The 16,751-nt window shown below is 39.4% G+C and overlaps 1 protein-coding gene across 1 annotated transcript; it reads right to left on the bottom strand.

The window, feature by feature from the left end:
* Positions 1-3,977: 3,977 nt before the first annotated feature.
* On the bottom strand, positions 3,978-15,739 carry tas1r1 (taste 1 receptor member 1). Its single transcript, XM_031898280.1, has 6 exons — positions 15,735-15,739; positions 10,226-10,517; positions 9,683-10,051; positions 7,305-7,532; positions 5,210-5,333; positions 3,978-4,888 (listed from the first exon to the last, which is right to left on the bottom strand). Exons 1-6 carry the CDS (start codon positions 15,737-15,739, stop codon positions 3,978-3,980), a joined length of 1,929 nt encoding a protein of 642 aa, XP_031754140.1.
* Positions 15,740-16,751: the final 1,012 nt, after the last annotated feature.

Here is a 16,751-nt window from a genome sequence, read left to right as displayed (position 1 = left end):
CTTCCCGTTGGGAGCTCCATGGTTTCCTCAGCACCCTGTGTCAGTAGGTGCAGCACAATTGCAGAAGATATTAACATGGCCAACACCAGAAATGATGCCGGAACAGACCATGAAAATATTCAGCGCAGCTGTGCCGAACCTGGGATACAGTTCATGTGAAGGTGATGGGTTGTCCTAAAGAACCTCCACTCTAGAGTCTTCCATTGGTTCTCCAGTGAACCCCTTGTCCCAACTGCATATACCCTTCTACAAAATGCTGATGTTACTTTCCCTTGTTCCCTTGTCCCTACCTCAACAGCAAATGATACATTGAATTATGTTATTCTTATATTCTTTTATTATGTTGGGTTGAAAACCCCAACAGACTGTTCTTCGACTTTGGCTTCTTCTTCCACTTCTTCTTCTTCTTCTTAGCGCCCCCCATTTTCTAAACGCTACTTCTCCTATAGTTTTAGGGGTACAATACCCAAACTCCCCACACATCTTCACCCTATAGCGGAGCAGGTTGCTTGTGCTTTTCTAAGCGGTTGTGCCCCCCGTCTTTTTGTGGCGCCGCTCCGAACCCCCCAATTTTCCCATTGACTTTGACCGGAAAGATTTTCAAACTGCTGCCACTCTTGAAGCTTTGAAGCTACACCCCCCAAACTTGAATAACATAATCATGGGGTCACCCCGAATGAAGCAGCAACATTTGTTGGATGACCCCAAAGTGGGAGGGGCCAACAACAGCCAATCAAATTTTAATCATTGACTTTAATGGGGAAATTGAAACTGCTGACAATCTTACAGCTTTGAGGCTACACTCCCCAAACTTGAATCACACAGTCATGGGGTCAGCCTGAATGAAAATATGATGATTATTGAATGCCCAAAAGTGGGCAGAGCTGTGAACCGCCAATCAGATTTTACCTATTGATTTGGCGGAAATTCAACCTGCAGCCAGTCTCACAGTAATAACGTCGGGGTCCCCAAACTTTTTACACTTGGTCACTAGGGGACTGCAGTTTAAGTTTTGAAAAGTGGGCGGAGCCACCAACAGCCAATCAAATTTCACCTATTGATTTTTATTGGTTTGATGCCAGATTTTGCACAGTCAGTCACTGGGTGACTACGCATTCAGGTTTTTTTTTTTAAAAACCTTGCAAAGTGGGAGGGGCCAACAGCAGCCAATCATATTGTACCTATTGACTTTTATGGGGAAATTGAAACTGCTGCCAAACTTACAGCTTTGAGGCTACACTCCCCAAACTTGAATCACACCGTCATGGGCTCAGCCTGAATGAAAATATGATGATTGTTGGATGCCCAAAAGTGGGCGGAGCTGTGAACAGCCAATCTGATTTTACCTATTGACTTGGCAGAAATCCAACCTGCTGCCATTGTCACAGTAATAACACCGGGGTCCCCAAACTTTGCAGAGTTAGGCACCAGGTAACTGTGGTTCAAGGTAAGAAAAAGTGTGCGGAGCCACCAACAGCCAATCAGAGTTTACCTATTGACTTTCAATGGGAAAATTCAATCTGCTGCCATTCTCACAGAATTAACACCAGGGTCCCCAAACTTTTCACAGTTGGTCACTAGGGGACTGCAGTTTTAGTTTTGAAAAGTGGGCAGAGCCACCAAAAACCAATCAGATTTCACCTATTGATTTTTATTGGTTTGTTGCCAGGCTTCCCAAACTTTGCACAGTCAGACACTGGGTGACTACGCATTTAAGTTTTTTTTGTATTTTTGTAAGTGGGTGGAGCTACCAACAGCCAATCAGATTTTACCTACTGACTCTAAATGGGGAAATTCAACCTGCTGTCATTCTCACAGTATTAACACCAGGGTCCCCAAACTTTTCACAGTTGGTCACTAGAGGACTACAGTTTTAGTTTTGAAAAAGTGGGCGGGGCCACCAACAGCCAATCAGATTTCACCTATTGAATTTTATTGGTTTGATGCCAGAGTTCGCAAACTTTGCACAGTCAGTCACTGCGTGACTTTGTACTCAAGGTTATTAAAAGTGGGTGGGGCCGCCAAAAGCCAATCACATTTCTTTCATTGTTTTCAGTGGGAAAATTTTAACTGCTGCCATTCTCACATGTTTAATGTCAGAGTCCCCAAACTTTGCACAGTTTGTCACTAGGTGACTATGTTCCAAGTTTAGAAAAGTGGGTGGGGCCAACAACAACCAATTAGATTTCACCTATAGACTTCATATGTTTAAATTTAAACTGCGGCCATTCTTTAAATATTAATACTAAGGTCTCCAAACTTTGCAGAGCTAGTCACCTGTTAACTGCAGTTCAGAGTTAGAAAAAGTGGGTGGAGCCAACAACAGCCAATCAGATTTTACCTATTGATTTTCAATGGGAAATTCAACCTGCTGCCATTCTCAAAGTATTAACACCAGGGTCACTAGGGAACTGCATTTTTATGTTTTAAAAACACCAACAGCCAATCAGACTTCACCTATTGAATTTTTTTGGTTTATATTTAAAATGTTGCTTTGCTCACACTATTTATGTCAGGGTTCCCAAACAAGTGGGAGGAGCCACCAACAGCCAATCCATTTCCACCCATTAGATTTCATTGGTTTATATTTAAACTGATGCCATTATTTAAATATTAATTCCAGGGTTGTTAAAGTTTCCAGAGTTAGTCACTGGGTATTTGCCATTCAAAGTTAGAAAAAAGTGGGTGGAGCCACCAACAGCCAATAACATTTCACCTATTTACTTTCAATGGTGAAGTGTAAAATGCTGTCAGCCTCACAATGAATGCCTGAGTCCCCAAAATTTGCAAAGTTGGTCACCGTGGGACTGCAGTTCAAAAATAGGAAAAGTAGGTTGGGCCACTAACAGCCAATCAGATTTCATCCATTGAATTTTATTGGTTTAAATTTAAAATGCTGTCATTCTCAAACTATTTATGCCAGGGCGACCACTGTTTGTCACTGGGTGACTTCGACTCAAGGTTAGAAAAAGTTGGCGGAACCACCAATCACAATTCACCTATTGACTTTTATTGGTTTAATTGCTGCCGTTCATTAACTAGTAATCCTAGGGTCCCTAAACTTCGCAGAGTTAGTCACTGGGTAACTGCAGTTCCAGGTTAGAAAAAGGTGGTGGAGCCACCAATCAGATGTTGTTGACTTTCAGTGGGGAAATTTAAGTTGCTGCCATGCAGACACTATTAAAACCAGGGCCCCCAAACTTTGCACAGTGGTTTTTACTGCATAACTGTGGTCCAAGGTTAGAAAAAGTGGGCAGAGCCCATTCAGTGACTTCATGTTTTTCAACCCAACATGAAGTTTGTTCTCAAACTTCCCTTTCTAGTTGAAGAATATAGTTTGATTATTGCTGGGGAAGTCTATGACTTAAGGCAGGTTCATATGTTAGTTATGTTACTTGATCCCAACTAAGATATAATTACCTCTTATTGGGGGCAGAACAGCCCTATTGGGTTTATTTAATGGTTAAATGATTCCCTTTTCTCTGTAATAATAAAACAGTACCTGTACTTGATCCCAACTATAATTACCCCTTATTGGGGGCAGAACAGCCCTATTGGGTTTATTTAATGGTTAAATGATTCCCTTTTCTCTGTAATAATAAAACAGTACCTGTACTTGATCCCAACTAAGATATAATTACCCCTTATTGGGGCAGAACAGCCCTATTGGGTTTATTTCATGGTTAAATGATTCCCTTTTCTCTGTAATAATAAAACAGTACCTGTACTTGATCCCAACTAAGATATAATTACCTCTTATTGGGGCAGAACAGTCCTATTGGGTTTAATTAATGTTTCAATTATTTTTTAGTGGACTTAAGGTATGGAGATCCAAATAACGAGAATATACCTTTTCTGAAAAACCCCAGGTCCAGCACATTCTGGAGTCCAAAAGGTGGGACTCCACAACTGTAGGAATTGAATTCTGTATTCCTGTTACACATCTTGCATTTTCCCTTTATTGTCAGTAATAATAATTACATCCTACTCCTGTCTTTTCCCATGAGTTTTTCTTTGGTGTTCATGTTGGGTCTGAACAATATGACAAAACATTTGGGGAGGAACATGCAGAACACAAGTGCCCAGGTGGAAGTCAGAATTGCAAAGATTTCCATGGCAACAGTATACTTGCCCTGGGCACTTAGTGAAGCCGGAATAAAAGAAACCCAGACACTGAGGAAGGCCAACATACTAAAGGTTATAAATTTAGCTTCATTATAGCTGTCTGGGAGCCTCCTGGCCAGGAAAGCTACAGTGAAACTGACAGAGGCTAAAAATCCAAGATATCCCAGCATGCACCAGAAGGCAAACTGAGAGTTTTCATTGCACTCTACAACAATGATTCCAGGTTTGGCTTCAATATTGTATTGTGGGAAAGGAGGGGAGATAGAGAGCCAGAAAATGCACAAAGTGAGTTGTATGAAGGTGCAGATGGTAATGATCATGTAGGGCACACGGGGAGTTGTCCATTTTTTGAGCCTGCTCCCGGGTTTAGTGGCCATGAAGGCAAAAACAACAATAACAGTTTTGGCCAAAATGCAGGATACACAGAGGGTAAAGACAAGGCCAAATGCCGCCTGGCGCAGAAGGCACTTCTCAGGTTGGGGGTAACCAATGAAAGCCAAAGCACAGAGGAAGCAGAAAGACAGAGATACTAAGAGAATACAACTCACTGAATAGTTATTGGCTCTCACAATTGGGGTGGATTTATACCGAATGAAAAGTCGAAATATAGAAATTGGGATTAAAGAAGAGATAACACCAGTAGATGCCAAGATGATCGCGAGTGGCTCCTCATAGGAAAGGAACTCTATGGGTTTGGACAAACATCTGTCTCTTGCACTGTTGGGCCACATGTCCCAGGGGCACTTCCAGCACTCAATGGAATCTAGTAAAGTAAAAGCCAGTAAATGATGTCCAAAATCTGCCCCAGATCCATAAATACTTATCTACTGAATATCTTTAATTAGCAATGTGTTGCTCATTAATCTGGAGGACTCATTAATGTGTAAAAGGTTTTATATGGGTCTGAATTTGAAATTTGAAATGAAAAGCATCATTGGTTGATAATATATCATTGGTTGGCACCAGATGCCCAGATGAAGCATTTGAAGGATCTGTCATAGACACAAAGGCTGCATGTAAAGACTCCATTTTAAAAAAAACAGTTGATGTGATTAAGTCCTAAAATATTCTCTGGTTATTTTACTTGTCTGATTGGAGATCTCTCCTTGGCCACAGGGAACACACTCAAAGCAGCACACAGGTTCTCCTTGTCTGGTCGCTTTCCTGAACCCTTCTGGACAACTCTGGCTGCAAACTGACAGGGGAATCTTGGGAGAAAGAACGAATATGAATTATACTAATAAAGATCTTAAAAATTCTGTTCAGAGAATCCAAATAAGGGCACACAAATACCCGGCAGACTGGTTGTCTATTCAGCCGAGGCATTACAGTCTCCATGAATGCCCTCCTAGACCAGCTATGAACTTATATGTCATTAGATAAATTGAGCCTGTAGATGTATTTACATGATGATTATAATCTCTGCATGGGATATATATTATACACAGCTTGTTCGTTATCTTTGCAATTTACAAAAGATCATCCATTTATTAAAAAAGATTTTGTGGTGCAATTCTGAACTTGATCAATGAGTCCATACTCGTTTCAATCCCTACATTTGGTGTGTAGCACCCGGGGAACTACCCAACACTAAATCTTTTCAGTGGAGCACAATACTGCTCTTTTTAAGAGGGTGCTATAAGAGGATCTGCTATCCATGGTAGTCCAAGTTGTCCAAGTGAGTTGTAGTTCAGGCTGCTCCTCAAACCATTCCCAATATAATACTACTATGAAGTAAATAGTCCACTGGAGAGCCTTTCAGTCAAAGATCCGAGGTGAAACATCTGAGGAAGGACCAGTTTGGTCCAAAACATGTTGTGCTATACACATATAAACACTAATGTTTGACTTAAAGGCTCCCTAGTGGACTAATTCACAAGGACCCTTTCCCCAACTTCACTAAAGTTCCTTATTCTGGCCATAGAGGGCTTCTTAAAAGGGCCTTATGCTCCACGGACATTTACTTCGTCCTGGAGTGGAGTCCAAAGAGTAAGAGCCATGTGCCTCCTCAACTTTAATAAACTATGGCCAGAATCCTCAATCTACCCTCAATCTGGGCCTATGAAAACCCATTCTTCCCCCAGGGCATAGGTTACAACTTCCTGAGCTAGTAGAGGAGTTAACCTTTTGGGTCCCCTATATTTGCTTATCTTGAACCATTATGCCCTGAAAATTTGATGGGAGAAGAGGAAGACACCAACCACAACTCTGTAATAACAATTATGAACATGCTATTGAAAGCCTGAAGACCTAAAAAGAAAATTCACGAAATGGCAAAAAAATTACGAAACACTACATTTTTTTTTTACGCCCACAGTTTTTTTTTACATGATCACAACTTTTTTGACATGACCCCAATTTATTTTTGACGTGACCGTGACTTTTCTTATGCAACTGCAAGTTTTTCTTTACTCTGTGAATTTTTTTTGCAGAAAATATTTTTACCTGTTTCACAAAAAAAATTGCCAATGGCGAAATGAGCAATTTTGCAGTGAATCCATGCCTGCTGGACAAATTTCGCTCATTGCTATCCATGACTTACAGAGCTTTTGTCTGGCAAAACAAAATTTCGTACTTTCTCTGTTATGATTAGTGATGAGCGAATCTGTCCAGTTTCGATTCGCCCAAAAATTTGCAAATCTTTTTTTTTGATAAATTTGCGCATCATTTTTTTTGACACGTGCAACAATTTTTAAAAGTGCACAGTTTTTTGTTGCGTGTCATGTTTTTTTACGCGCAAGACAATGTTTATCGATGCATGCAAGATTTTTTTGAACACGGGCGACAATTTTTGACGTGTTTTTGTTGCCTGGTTCACAGAAAATACGCCAATGGACAAACGCAGAAATTCACTGCGAATCCATGACTGCGAATCCATGACTAATATTTACAAAAAAAAAAGTTCCAAGGAAAAGTCGCTGCAAGAAAAGTCATAAAAACTCGACTTGTCACCGCGGAAATTCCAATTTTATGAAATTGTTGCTGCGACAATTTGCAAAGGACGAGTTTTGGGACAAAACCCATCGAAATCTTTAAAGTTTCGGTACAAAAGAAAGAACTTCAAGGAAAGGGAAAGGACCTTTGTCATTGACTTCTACATGATCTCGACAAGTTTAATTTGGTGAATTGTTGAATTCGAATGTTGTATTTAGGAATGCAGTACTTCTATTATTTCTTACCTCCTTATTCTTTGTCCCCCAACTTATTGTGGTTGTTTTAATGCCAAATACGTCTCCAGAAGAATTCCGACTGTCGTAACTTCCCACTTTCACTTGCTTGATGGTTCCATCTGCCCCAGGCTGCCAGTTGACTATATCATATACAGCTGGTGGGTTCCCATCCTTATCAAAGGAAACTTCTCTTCCATTGCTCAGATTTACCCGGACATTTTTAATGTAATACAATAGCTGGAATGCAACAATATATACGATTGCAATTTTTACAAGATTTACATATTATTTTATCTTTGACAAAAAATAAACCACATAAATCACATATTTTTTTTACCATTTCCCAGGCATGTTAGGTTAAATTTTCTAGGATGGATTCCTAGGACTTTGGTTAATTAAAAAACTAAAAAAATATGTTGAACTGCTTTGAAACAAGTATGCCAAAAAAGTTCATATTATTTACAATCTACATCTTAATAAATCTGTCTGTGCTATGGAAAAATATGTTCATCGCTCCCAGATCATCACCTTATATATTACAAAAGTCGAGGAAAATGGTGATGTACAGTAGCTTAGTGTCCATATAAAAAAGATCAATATTTATGAGTAGTGATGAGCGAGTCCTGTTTCGCAAAAAATGCGCAAAACCACAGAAAAATTTGTGAAACCGTGAAAAATTTGTGAAAAGCGTATGTCGAACAACTTTTTTGTTGAGCGTGATTTTTTTTACCGCACCCATTTTGATGTAGCTGCACCTATTTTGATGCGACAGTGCCCATTTTTTTGACGTGTGAGAAATGTTTTTTGGGTTACAGAAAATTTAGCAAAATGGCAGAAAATTTGCAAAACGTGGGTGTTGCGCGACTTTTTTTATTACGCATGATTTTTTAGATATGACTGTGCCAACTTTGATGCGACGACGCCTTGTTTGAAGTGACCACGCCCATTCAAGTTGCAGCAAAAAAAGTAAATGCATTCTGAGAATTTTTACTGTTTTGTGAATTGTTGGCTAAACCTAAACAGGGCAGATTTGCTGTTCACTAGTTCCCAGTATTCTGCCTTTGTTGTGAATGGGGCATGGGAATGAAGGCTGTCCCACTATGTGTTCTATAGATGCAACATGTTTGGGCATTATGTCTTCAAGGCCACCCTGTTTCTGTAGAATCCCTGGAATTGCTGTCTTTGTTACTGATTTGGCACCGATTTAACTTGCCTGCTAGGATTTGCCTGTGTGGTGACTTTGCATGCAGAAAATCCTGATATTATTGACATATTAATCCAAATAAGACTCTATAGGTGGCCATACATGGGCAGATTTCAGCTGCCGATTTGGTTTCTTAAGACAGACTCAGCAACTTATTTGCCCATGTTTGGAGCCCTCTGACCACCACAATATTAGGCATCATATTTGCTTATTTGGCGACCTTGCCAAACTAACAAATCTTACCATGTATGGCCACCTCATTAGATAGCTAAAATCCCCATCATAATGCAAGGACAGGACTATTTTGTATAATTAGCATAAAAAATGAGTTACAATGACAGATGCTAGACAGAAGGCAGAAGTTTAGAAGTTAATTTTAATTATACTATTGTGTCTGAGAAGATATTCTGAAATGATAACATTATGCATAGTTTCTCTTATATTTTTGTTTATTGTTTTACCTGCCATGGTTTAAAATTGTCTAAATCTGAACATTTGCTTTTAGGGAGTGGCCCATCCAAATGTTGGCAATGACTGAGGTCATCCATTGCTTTTGCAATCACATACACCGCAGTATAGATATTATAGGAAGCTCTTAAGTTGGATACATCATTATAGCTGTTCTGCACAGTTTCTAGATCTTCTTCTCCTGTGCATGAATTTTCTTGATCATTCATCAAATAACTGATATTTGTTTGGTCAACAAGTCTGCATCTGAATGCTTCTTGCCAAAACAGTTTGGACCATGTTATACCTGAAGTGTTGAAAGGGTTGATGCTGTTGAGAAAGTCATGAAAACCTTGAATATTTGAACTATAGAAAGCAATGCCAAGACTTCCATAGAGTAAGGAAGAATATTTTTTAGCAGATATAATTTTTACAAGATTTACATATTATTTTATCTTTGACAAAAAGATGAATTTTCTTGATCATTCATCAAATAACTGATATTTGTTTGGTCAACAAGTCTGCATCTGAATGCTTCTTGCCAAAACAGTTTGGACCATGTTATACCTGAAGTGTTGAAAGGGTTGATGCTGTTGAGAAAGTCATGAAAACCTTGAATATTTGAACTATAGAAAGCAATGCCAAGACTTCCATAGAGTAAGGAAGAATATTTTTTAGCAGATATAACATTAGAAGTTGACCAGCCTTCACTGGAAATGAATATTTTTCCAGTTACATTGAGCTTCAGCATCTCATCCAGAACAGGGATTAAGTAGATATCAGTGGAGAAGGCCACCACCACCTTGGCACTTGATTCCTTTATAACGTTTGCAATATTCCATATGTTTTTAAAGATGAAGTTGCTCGAGATATATTCAGTGTAGGCCACACAAATTCCTTCTTTAATTATCTCTTGTCTGAGCACCTCTATGCCTTCATGACCATAATCATCATCGGCAGCTATGAGACCAACCCATGTCCATTTAAAGTGCTTCACCAACTGTGCAATCCCTTTGGATTGAAAAATATCACTTGGGACAGTTCTAAAGAAGGAGGAGAACTGTTTCCTGTCACTTAAGAGGGAACTGGTTGAAAAGTAGCTGACCTGATGATAGAAATATATAATATGGATAAAAACAGGTTAGTCATTAGTTTAGGAGTTAAAGGAGTTAAATTGGATATTAATGTTAAATGTGATGACCTGTGTCTGGGTATTTCATAATAGGAATGGGGCAAACCTTTATTTATTTATAAATAAGTCGTACTGAAATACAGTTACCTGTGGGAATCTATACTGTCCTAGGATATGAGCCATAAGGATGGAATAAGTGGACAATGAGTGGCCAATGATGGCAGCCAGAGGAGGGCTTTCTCTACAGCAGTAATTGAGTATTGCTGGACTCTGACCAGTGAGCATCCAAAGTGTCCCCTCCAACTCGCTTTGTAGAGCAGCACAAGAGTCGTAGACATAGAAACCAAGGGTTCTGTTGGGGAGAAGATCAGGACTTCTGTTGATCTCTTCCACTGCAAACCTCAAGGCCTGGAACTGCTGATAGTTTTCAAAACGGAACCTAAATGATAGAGATTGGAAGTTTCTTTATTTAGGAGCCCATTCATGAAACCACATATTTTTTCTAATTTTTAGAACTTTTTGTACTGACCACGATAGAATCATTAAAATGACGTGACTTTTTTGCGGTTTGCGTTAACTTCCATGAAACAGTCATATTATTCACGAAGACTACGACCATTTCGGAATTCATTCAAGCTTTGGTATCATGACTACCTTTTGGCCAGATTGGAGCTGTAAAGTGTCATTGATTCCTATCACTCCAATCGTGCTTTAAATTAGCGAAAATTTGTGGTTGAATAGGCCCCTTAGTGTTTGTTCGTTTTTCAAACTTTTTCGGAAAACAGATACTTGAAATAACAGATGTGGTATTTTAGCATAGATCAGTTATTCAATTGCACAATGTTCCATATCAGTAGGACAAGATCAATGATTTATTCAGTTAAAAAAACAGATTTTTATCCACCCGTTTTCATATCCTACCCATTAATTGATTTATGTTCTATCAACTAAGCAAGTAATACCATAGAAAATATATCTTTAATAATGGAAAAGCTTACTAGTATATAGAATTATACCCAGAAAGAATTTAGAAGTAGTGATGAGCGAATTTTTTCAACCATGGATGCGCAGCGAATTTCCGCATTTTGTCATTGGCAAATTATTTTGCATAAAGATTTGTTGTTCGCAAAAAAATGTTGTTGTGCATCAAATTGGCCACGGTCGTGTCAAAAAAAGGCACGGTCACGTCAGCAAAAAGGGCGTGGCCATGTCAACAAAAAGGGTGCGGTCGCGTCAACAAAAAGGGCGCGGTCGCATAAAAAAAACAGCTGGTGACAAAAAAATGCGGGCGACAAAACAGATGCTGCTTTGCGAATCTTCTTGCCGTTTTGCGAATATTATGGCGAAGCGAAATGGGACAGATTCGCTCATCACTATTAGAGATGTAGCGAACTAATCCGCGCAAACATCGGGTGTTTGCGAGTTCGCAAACTTTTCGCGTATGTTCGCAATTTGGGTTCGCGTGGCGTTTATCCCCTGCCTTTTTTCTCGGCCTAAAAACGCAGCACAAGCCACACATTGCGTTTTTCAGCAAATCCTGTTTCCATGGTGCTAATAGTGCGAAATAGCAAAACATGCAGCGTATTTCCGCTAGGTCTGCCAGCTGCCTTTGCGGTTTTACGCAACGCTGTGTCAACTTTTTCAGAGAAATGTCACTGCCCAGGTCGCGGCACCCTTTAAACAACTTTAAAATCAGTTTTCTGGGAAGAAATGGCTTTTCTAGGTTTTAAAGTTCGCCTTCCCATTGAAGTCTATGGGGTTCGCAAAGTTCGCGAATCGCGAATATTCGCACTTTTTGGCGTAAGTTCGCGAACTTTTTTTTTGAGGTTCGCTACATCCCTAAGCACTATTTAGAAGGATATGAAACTCATAGATTATTTAAAGGTTTTCTGAGACTATAATACATAGGCCATAACACACTAGTAACACACTAGTAAGAGGACTTCAGCAAACTAGGTTACCTATTACAATGTGGCCAGATTGTGTAGATTTTTTAGGATAAGGTTTTAATAGTGGTTTGGGTTGTTACTAGCGATGAGAGAATCTGTTCCATTTCGCTTCACCCAAAAATGTGCGAAACGGCGAAAAATTTGCGAAATGGCGAAAAATTTGCAAACGGCAAAAATGTTGCACAAAAAAAATAAATATTATTTTGACGCGCGACTATTTATTTTGACACTCCCGACTATTTATTTTGACGCGCAACTATTTATTTTGATGCGCGACTATTTATTTTGACACCCGCGACTATTTATTTTGATGCGCGACTATTTATTTTGATGCGCGACTATTTATTTTGACACCCGCGACTATTTATTTTGATGCGCAACTATTTATTTTGATGCGCGACTATTTATTTTGACACCCGCGACTATTTATTTTGATGCGCAACTATTTATTTTGACACCTGCAACTATTTATTTTGACACATGTGACTATTTTTTTGCCACGTGACTATTCATTTTGACGCGCAACTATTCTTTTAACACCCGCAACTTTTTTTTTTTTAATGCGTGACTATTCTTTTGAAGCGGGTGACAATTTTTGCTGCAAATTTTTTTTTTCATCCATTTTACGGACCAATCCGCCAATGGCAAATGGCGGAAATTCGCCGCGAATCCATGCCTGCTGAAACTTTCCGCCCATCACTAGTTGTTACCCTCCCAAATCCCAGGGTGGGAGTCCAGGTGAATTAAGAATATCTCCATGGCTGGTTATATTGACATACTCTATGAACATAGAATATAGAGTTAATGATCAGAAGAGAGATTAGAAGGAGAGATGAGTTGTGATGAATTATATTTTTTAGCATGTATGGAATCATGGACAAATTCAGCATTTTGCCATTGACAATATTTTCATGAAGCAGCTGCAAAATGTTAACAAAGCTGCAGTAAAAAAATCTCCACTAGACTATAATGTATATTAATGAGTGAATCTGTCCCGTTTCGCTTCACCGAAAAATGTGCAAAACGGGCGGAAACGGAATGGCGGAAAATTCACAAAACACATTGAAGTCAATAGGGGACAAATTTTACGCACATTTTTTTTTGGCGGGCATGGATTTGCAGCGAAATTCTGCATTACGCCATTCGAATTGTTTCGCAAAACTTCTGCAAAGTTTCGCAGCCACGTCAAAAAAGGCTCAGTCTCCTCAAAATAGGGGCGGACCTGAATTTTCCACTATTTTACAAATTTTTCCATAGTTTTGCTAATATTCTGGCTTTGCGAAATGGGACAGATTCGCGCATTCTTTAGTTTACGCAGGCAACATTTTTTACTTTGGACTTTTTTTTTAAAGAGACATATCCTATAAAAATTAAGACTGTACCAGTGAATTATACTCCTCTAGATATAGAAGCATTGTGTTTAAAAAAAAATTGTGTTTCAGGCTGATTTATTGAGAAATTCCACCAAATCTTCACTAGTCCCGCCCATCTGTGCCACTTCCTGCTGGCTGAATTCTCTGGATGAGCTGGGGAGCCGGTGGCCCTTGGTACACTGCACTGTAGGATAGGAACCAATCAGCAGCTAGGCTGACCTGATAGGGAACTGAAGCCTGTCTGTGTGACTGCAGGGTTGTGATTGGCTCTCCCCCTCCTACTGTGCTTCTGGCAGGGACTGTTAGGACACGCCCACTCTCCATTTCAAACTCGGACAGAGAAGCAATAGGATATATGGGGAGCTCCAATAAAGGGGCCATTGTTACAGAAAGGATTAATGTTTAGCCCAAAGGGAAACCAGCACCGTATATTATTCATAATTGCCTACAATATTAGGGTTTTTCCCATTTATCCAATATGTCTCCTTTAACTCCAAATGCATTAAGTCAACGGGCGTTTTTTGTAACAGCGTCATTTTTGTCTCGCTGGCATTTTTGTCTTGGCGGCTTTTTTGCCCGAAACAATGAAAAATGCCCGTTGACTTCAATGCATCTCACCAATTTTTGCCTTTCTATAAATTATCCTGTGGCTTTGTGAATCTTTTGGTGAATCGGGACAGATTTGCTTATCAGTAGAGATGAGGTGTAGTGACAGGTCTAATTGTGAGTGTGGGAGGTGGTAGCCCTACACAGTTTGACTTGAATGAATAGGAAAGCTGGCAGGAACTTTATAGAAAAAGATATCTCCTTACATTGTGCACGTGTCTAGGGGAGGCCTCTCTTGGAAGGTAACCGTTGGATAAAGTTTGTCAATGTGGATGGGAATCACAGCCCCTATCAGAAGATCTCCAGGTACAAGGACGCCACTTGGGCTTGAGCTGAGCAGGTTACCATCGGTACAGGAGGCAGGGACATGAAATGTTAGAATGAGATGCCAAAATGTTCTGTATACATGGTATATCAGTCTGCAATGAAATTGTAATATAGTTATGGGCACACACAGACTGGGCACCATGTTATTCCTGCATTCACTTACATACTCTGAGCTTTGTTATTCCTAACATATCTAGTATAAATTTAAAGCAACTGGGCTTGTTAAGTAATCATTGAAGACGTTTCACTCCTCATCCGAGCAGCTTCTTCAGTTCAACTGACTGGTTTGGGAAGTCCTCAGCATATTGGATTAGTGGAAGAGTACATAAGCTGAGGACTTCCCATACCAGTCAGTTGAACTGAAGAAGCTGCTCGGATGAGGAGTGAAACGTCTTCAATGATTACTTAACAAGTCCAGTTGCTTTAGATTTATTTATATTAGATATACCATGACCTGGATGAATGAAAATCTTCATAGTCTATTTTAACATACTTACATAGTTAAGTTGTGTTGAAAACCCACCAAAGTCCATCAAGTTCAACCCTTCCAAAGGAACCCCAATGCACATACTTATACAGATCTATCTACACAATGACATTAATAGAATCTGCCATCACACCAAGTGATGAGTGGAATTTTTTGACAGACATGGATTCGCGGCAAAATTCCACATTTCACCGTTGGTGGATTTTTTCATAAAACGGGTGCAAAAATTCGGCAATTTGAAAAAAATTGTAAAAAAAAAAAGTTGCGTACGTCAAAAAAGTCACACGGTAGACACATTTCACAAATTTTTCACCGTTTCGCAAAATGGGACAGATTTGCTCATCACTAATAACAACCTCACTCCAAAGGACCATCTACGCTGCTTCAAATTAAAGTTCTGTTGCTCAAGTCTGAAGGGAGGGGGGCTCTGATGCATTGATCTTCTCTATGGGGCAAAAGGAACCCCCAATATTAGTGATAAGAAAATCTGTCCCGTTTCACTTCAACAAAAATTCCCGAAACTGCTGAAAAGTTCACAAATTTGCAAAAAAATTGTGACATGCGGCCACAGCATGACTTTTCTGATGTGCGCTACTTTTTTTTTTTATGTAACTGCAACTTTTTATGCATGACCATGACTTTTTTTGACGTGACTGTTACTTTTTTTCCTCACTCAGCAAATTTTTGGAGCAGAGAATTTTTGTGGAAGTTTCACAAAAAAATTCACCAGGGTGAAATGCGGAATTTCACTCCAAATCCATACCTGGTCTACCATTCACTTTTCCCTGTGCTCCTCAAACGGCCCTTCTCTATACAAGTTTTGTCTTTGACATTATAACTACCTATTAGTGCCTGCAGCCAATTTATGTACAAACTCACATTCACAGACAAAACCCACACACTAAGGACTTTACCTCATTCTGGCTGGCTGAGATGTAGCTTCACTTCTACTGTCCCATTTTATATGCAACATGCCTTCCTATGGACACTCAAGCATCTGGATCTTCTCCCTTAGGTGCAGTTTGAGAGCATTGACTCCATCTGGACTCATTATCATGAGCCAAGGGATGGAATATGTCAAGTAGATCTCAGATTAAATTTATGATGAATCTTCTATTGGGGCCTTTATTAATTGTACAGGCATGTTAATTGGCTTCTGCCTAAAGTAACTATAGTGTGTGAATGTGATAGGGGCCATCGATTGTAAGCTCCTCTGGGGTGGAGATTAATAAATAATCTCTGTAAAGTGCTGGGGAACTTAGTTGGTGCCATATAAGTAACAGGAAATAAATAAGTCCAAAGAACACAAACCTGTGTGAAGGCACCAGAAATGACCTTTGGCAAGACAACTGGAAATTGTCATTATTTTGTAGGCACTTTTTGGGATTTGAGAATTCTAAGCAAATTAATTGTGTGTGTTTATAGAATTTCCATCTCCATTTGCTAGTGAGGTGCCTTATACTAGGCACATGTTTGGTTTAGAAGACATGTTTGGCTTAAAGGAGACACTACCTGACCATTTACCAACTCAAGGGCAGGGGATCAGTTTGGTTGTGGGCAGGGCTGGCAGCAGAAGATCCATGACCGTCTTCTGAAGTACAGATGTTGGGCCGAACACATCCAAACCAATAGTAAACCTGCAAGGTCTGATATAGGAGACTGACAACTGAACTGGGGTCTTTATGTCATTTTTGGTTGAAATAAAGTTTAAGCCCACATTTAGTCCTTGTACTAGAGTATAAAATGTTTTTTAATTCATTTTGAGTTTTTGAAATCTGTTACAATAACCATTAACATTAAAAATTCTGTCTCAAAAAGAAAATAGAAGAGAAGGAGTAGATTTTGGGATGGTAAAGAACATCTGATGCAGACAGGTTGCCCATTATAAAAATCTCCAAGTTGGTTGATTAAGAATCTCTCAAAGGTCCATT

This window comes from Xenopus tropicalis, chromosome 3, assembly GCF_000004195.4.
Source record: "Xenopus tropicalis strain Nigerian chromosome 3, UCB_Xtro_10.0, whole genome shotgun sequence".
NCBI lineage: Eukaryota > Metazoa > Chordata > Amphibia > Anura > Pipidae > Xenopus > Xenopus tropicalis.
The sequence above is the reverse complement of the archived record's forward strand: the minus strand, read 5'-3'. Positions and strand labels throughout refer to the sequence as shown.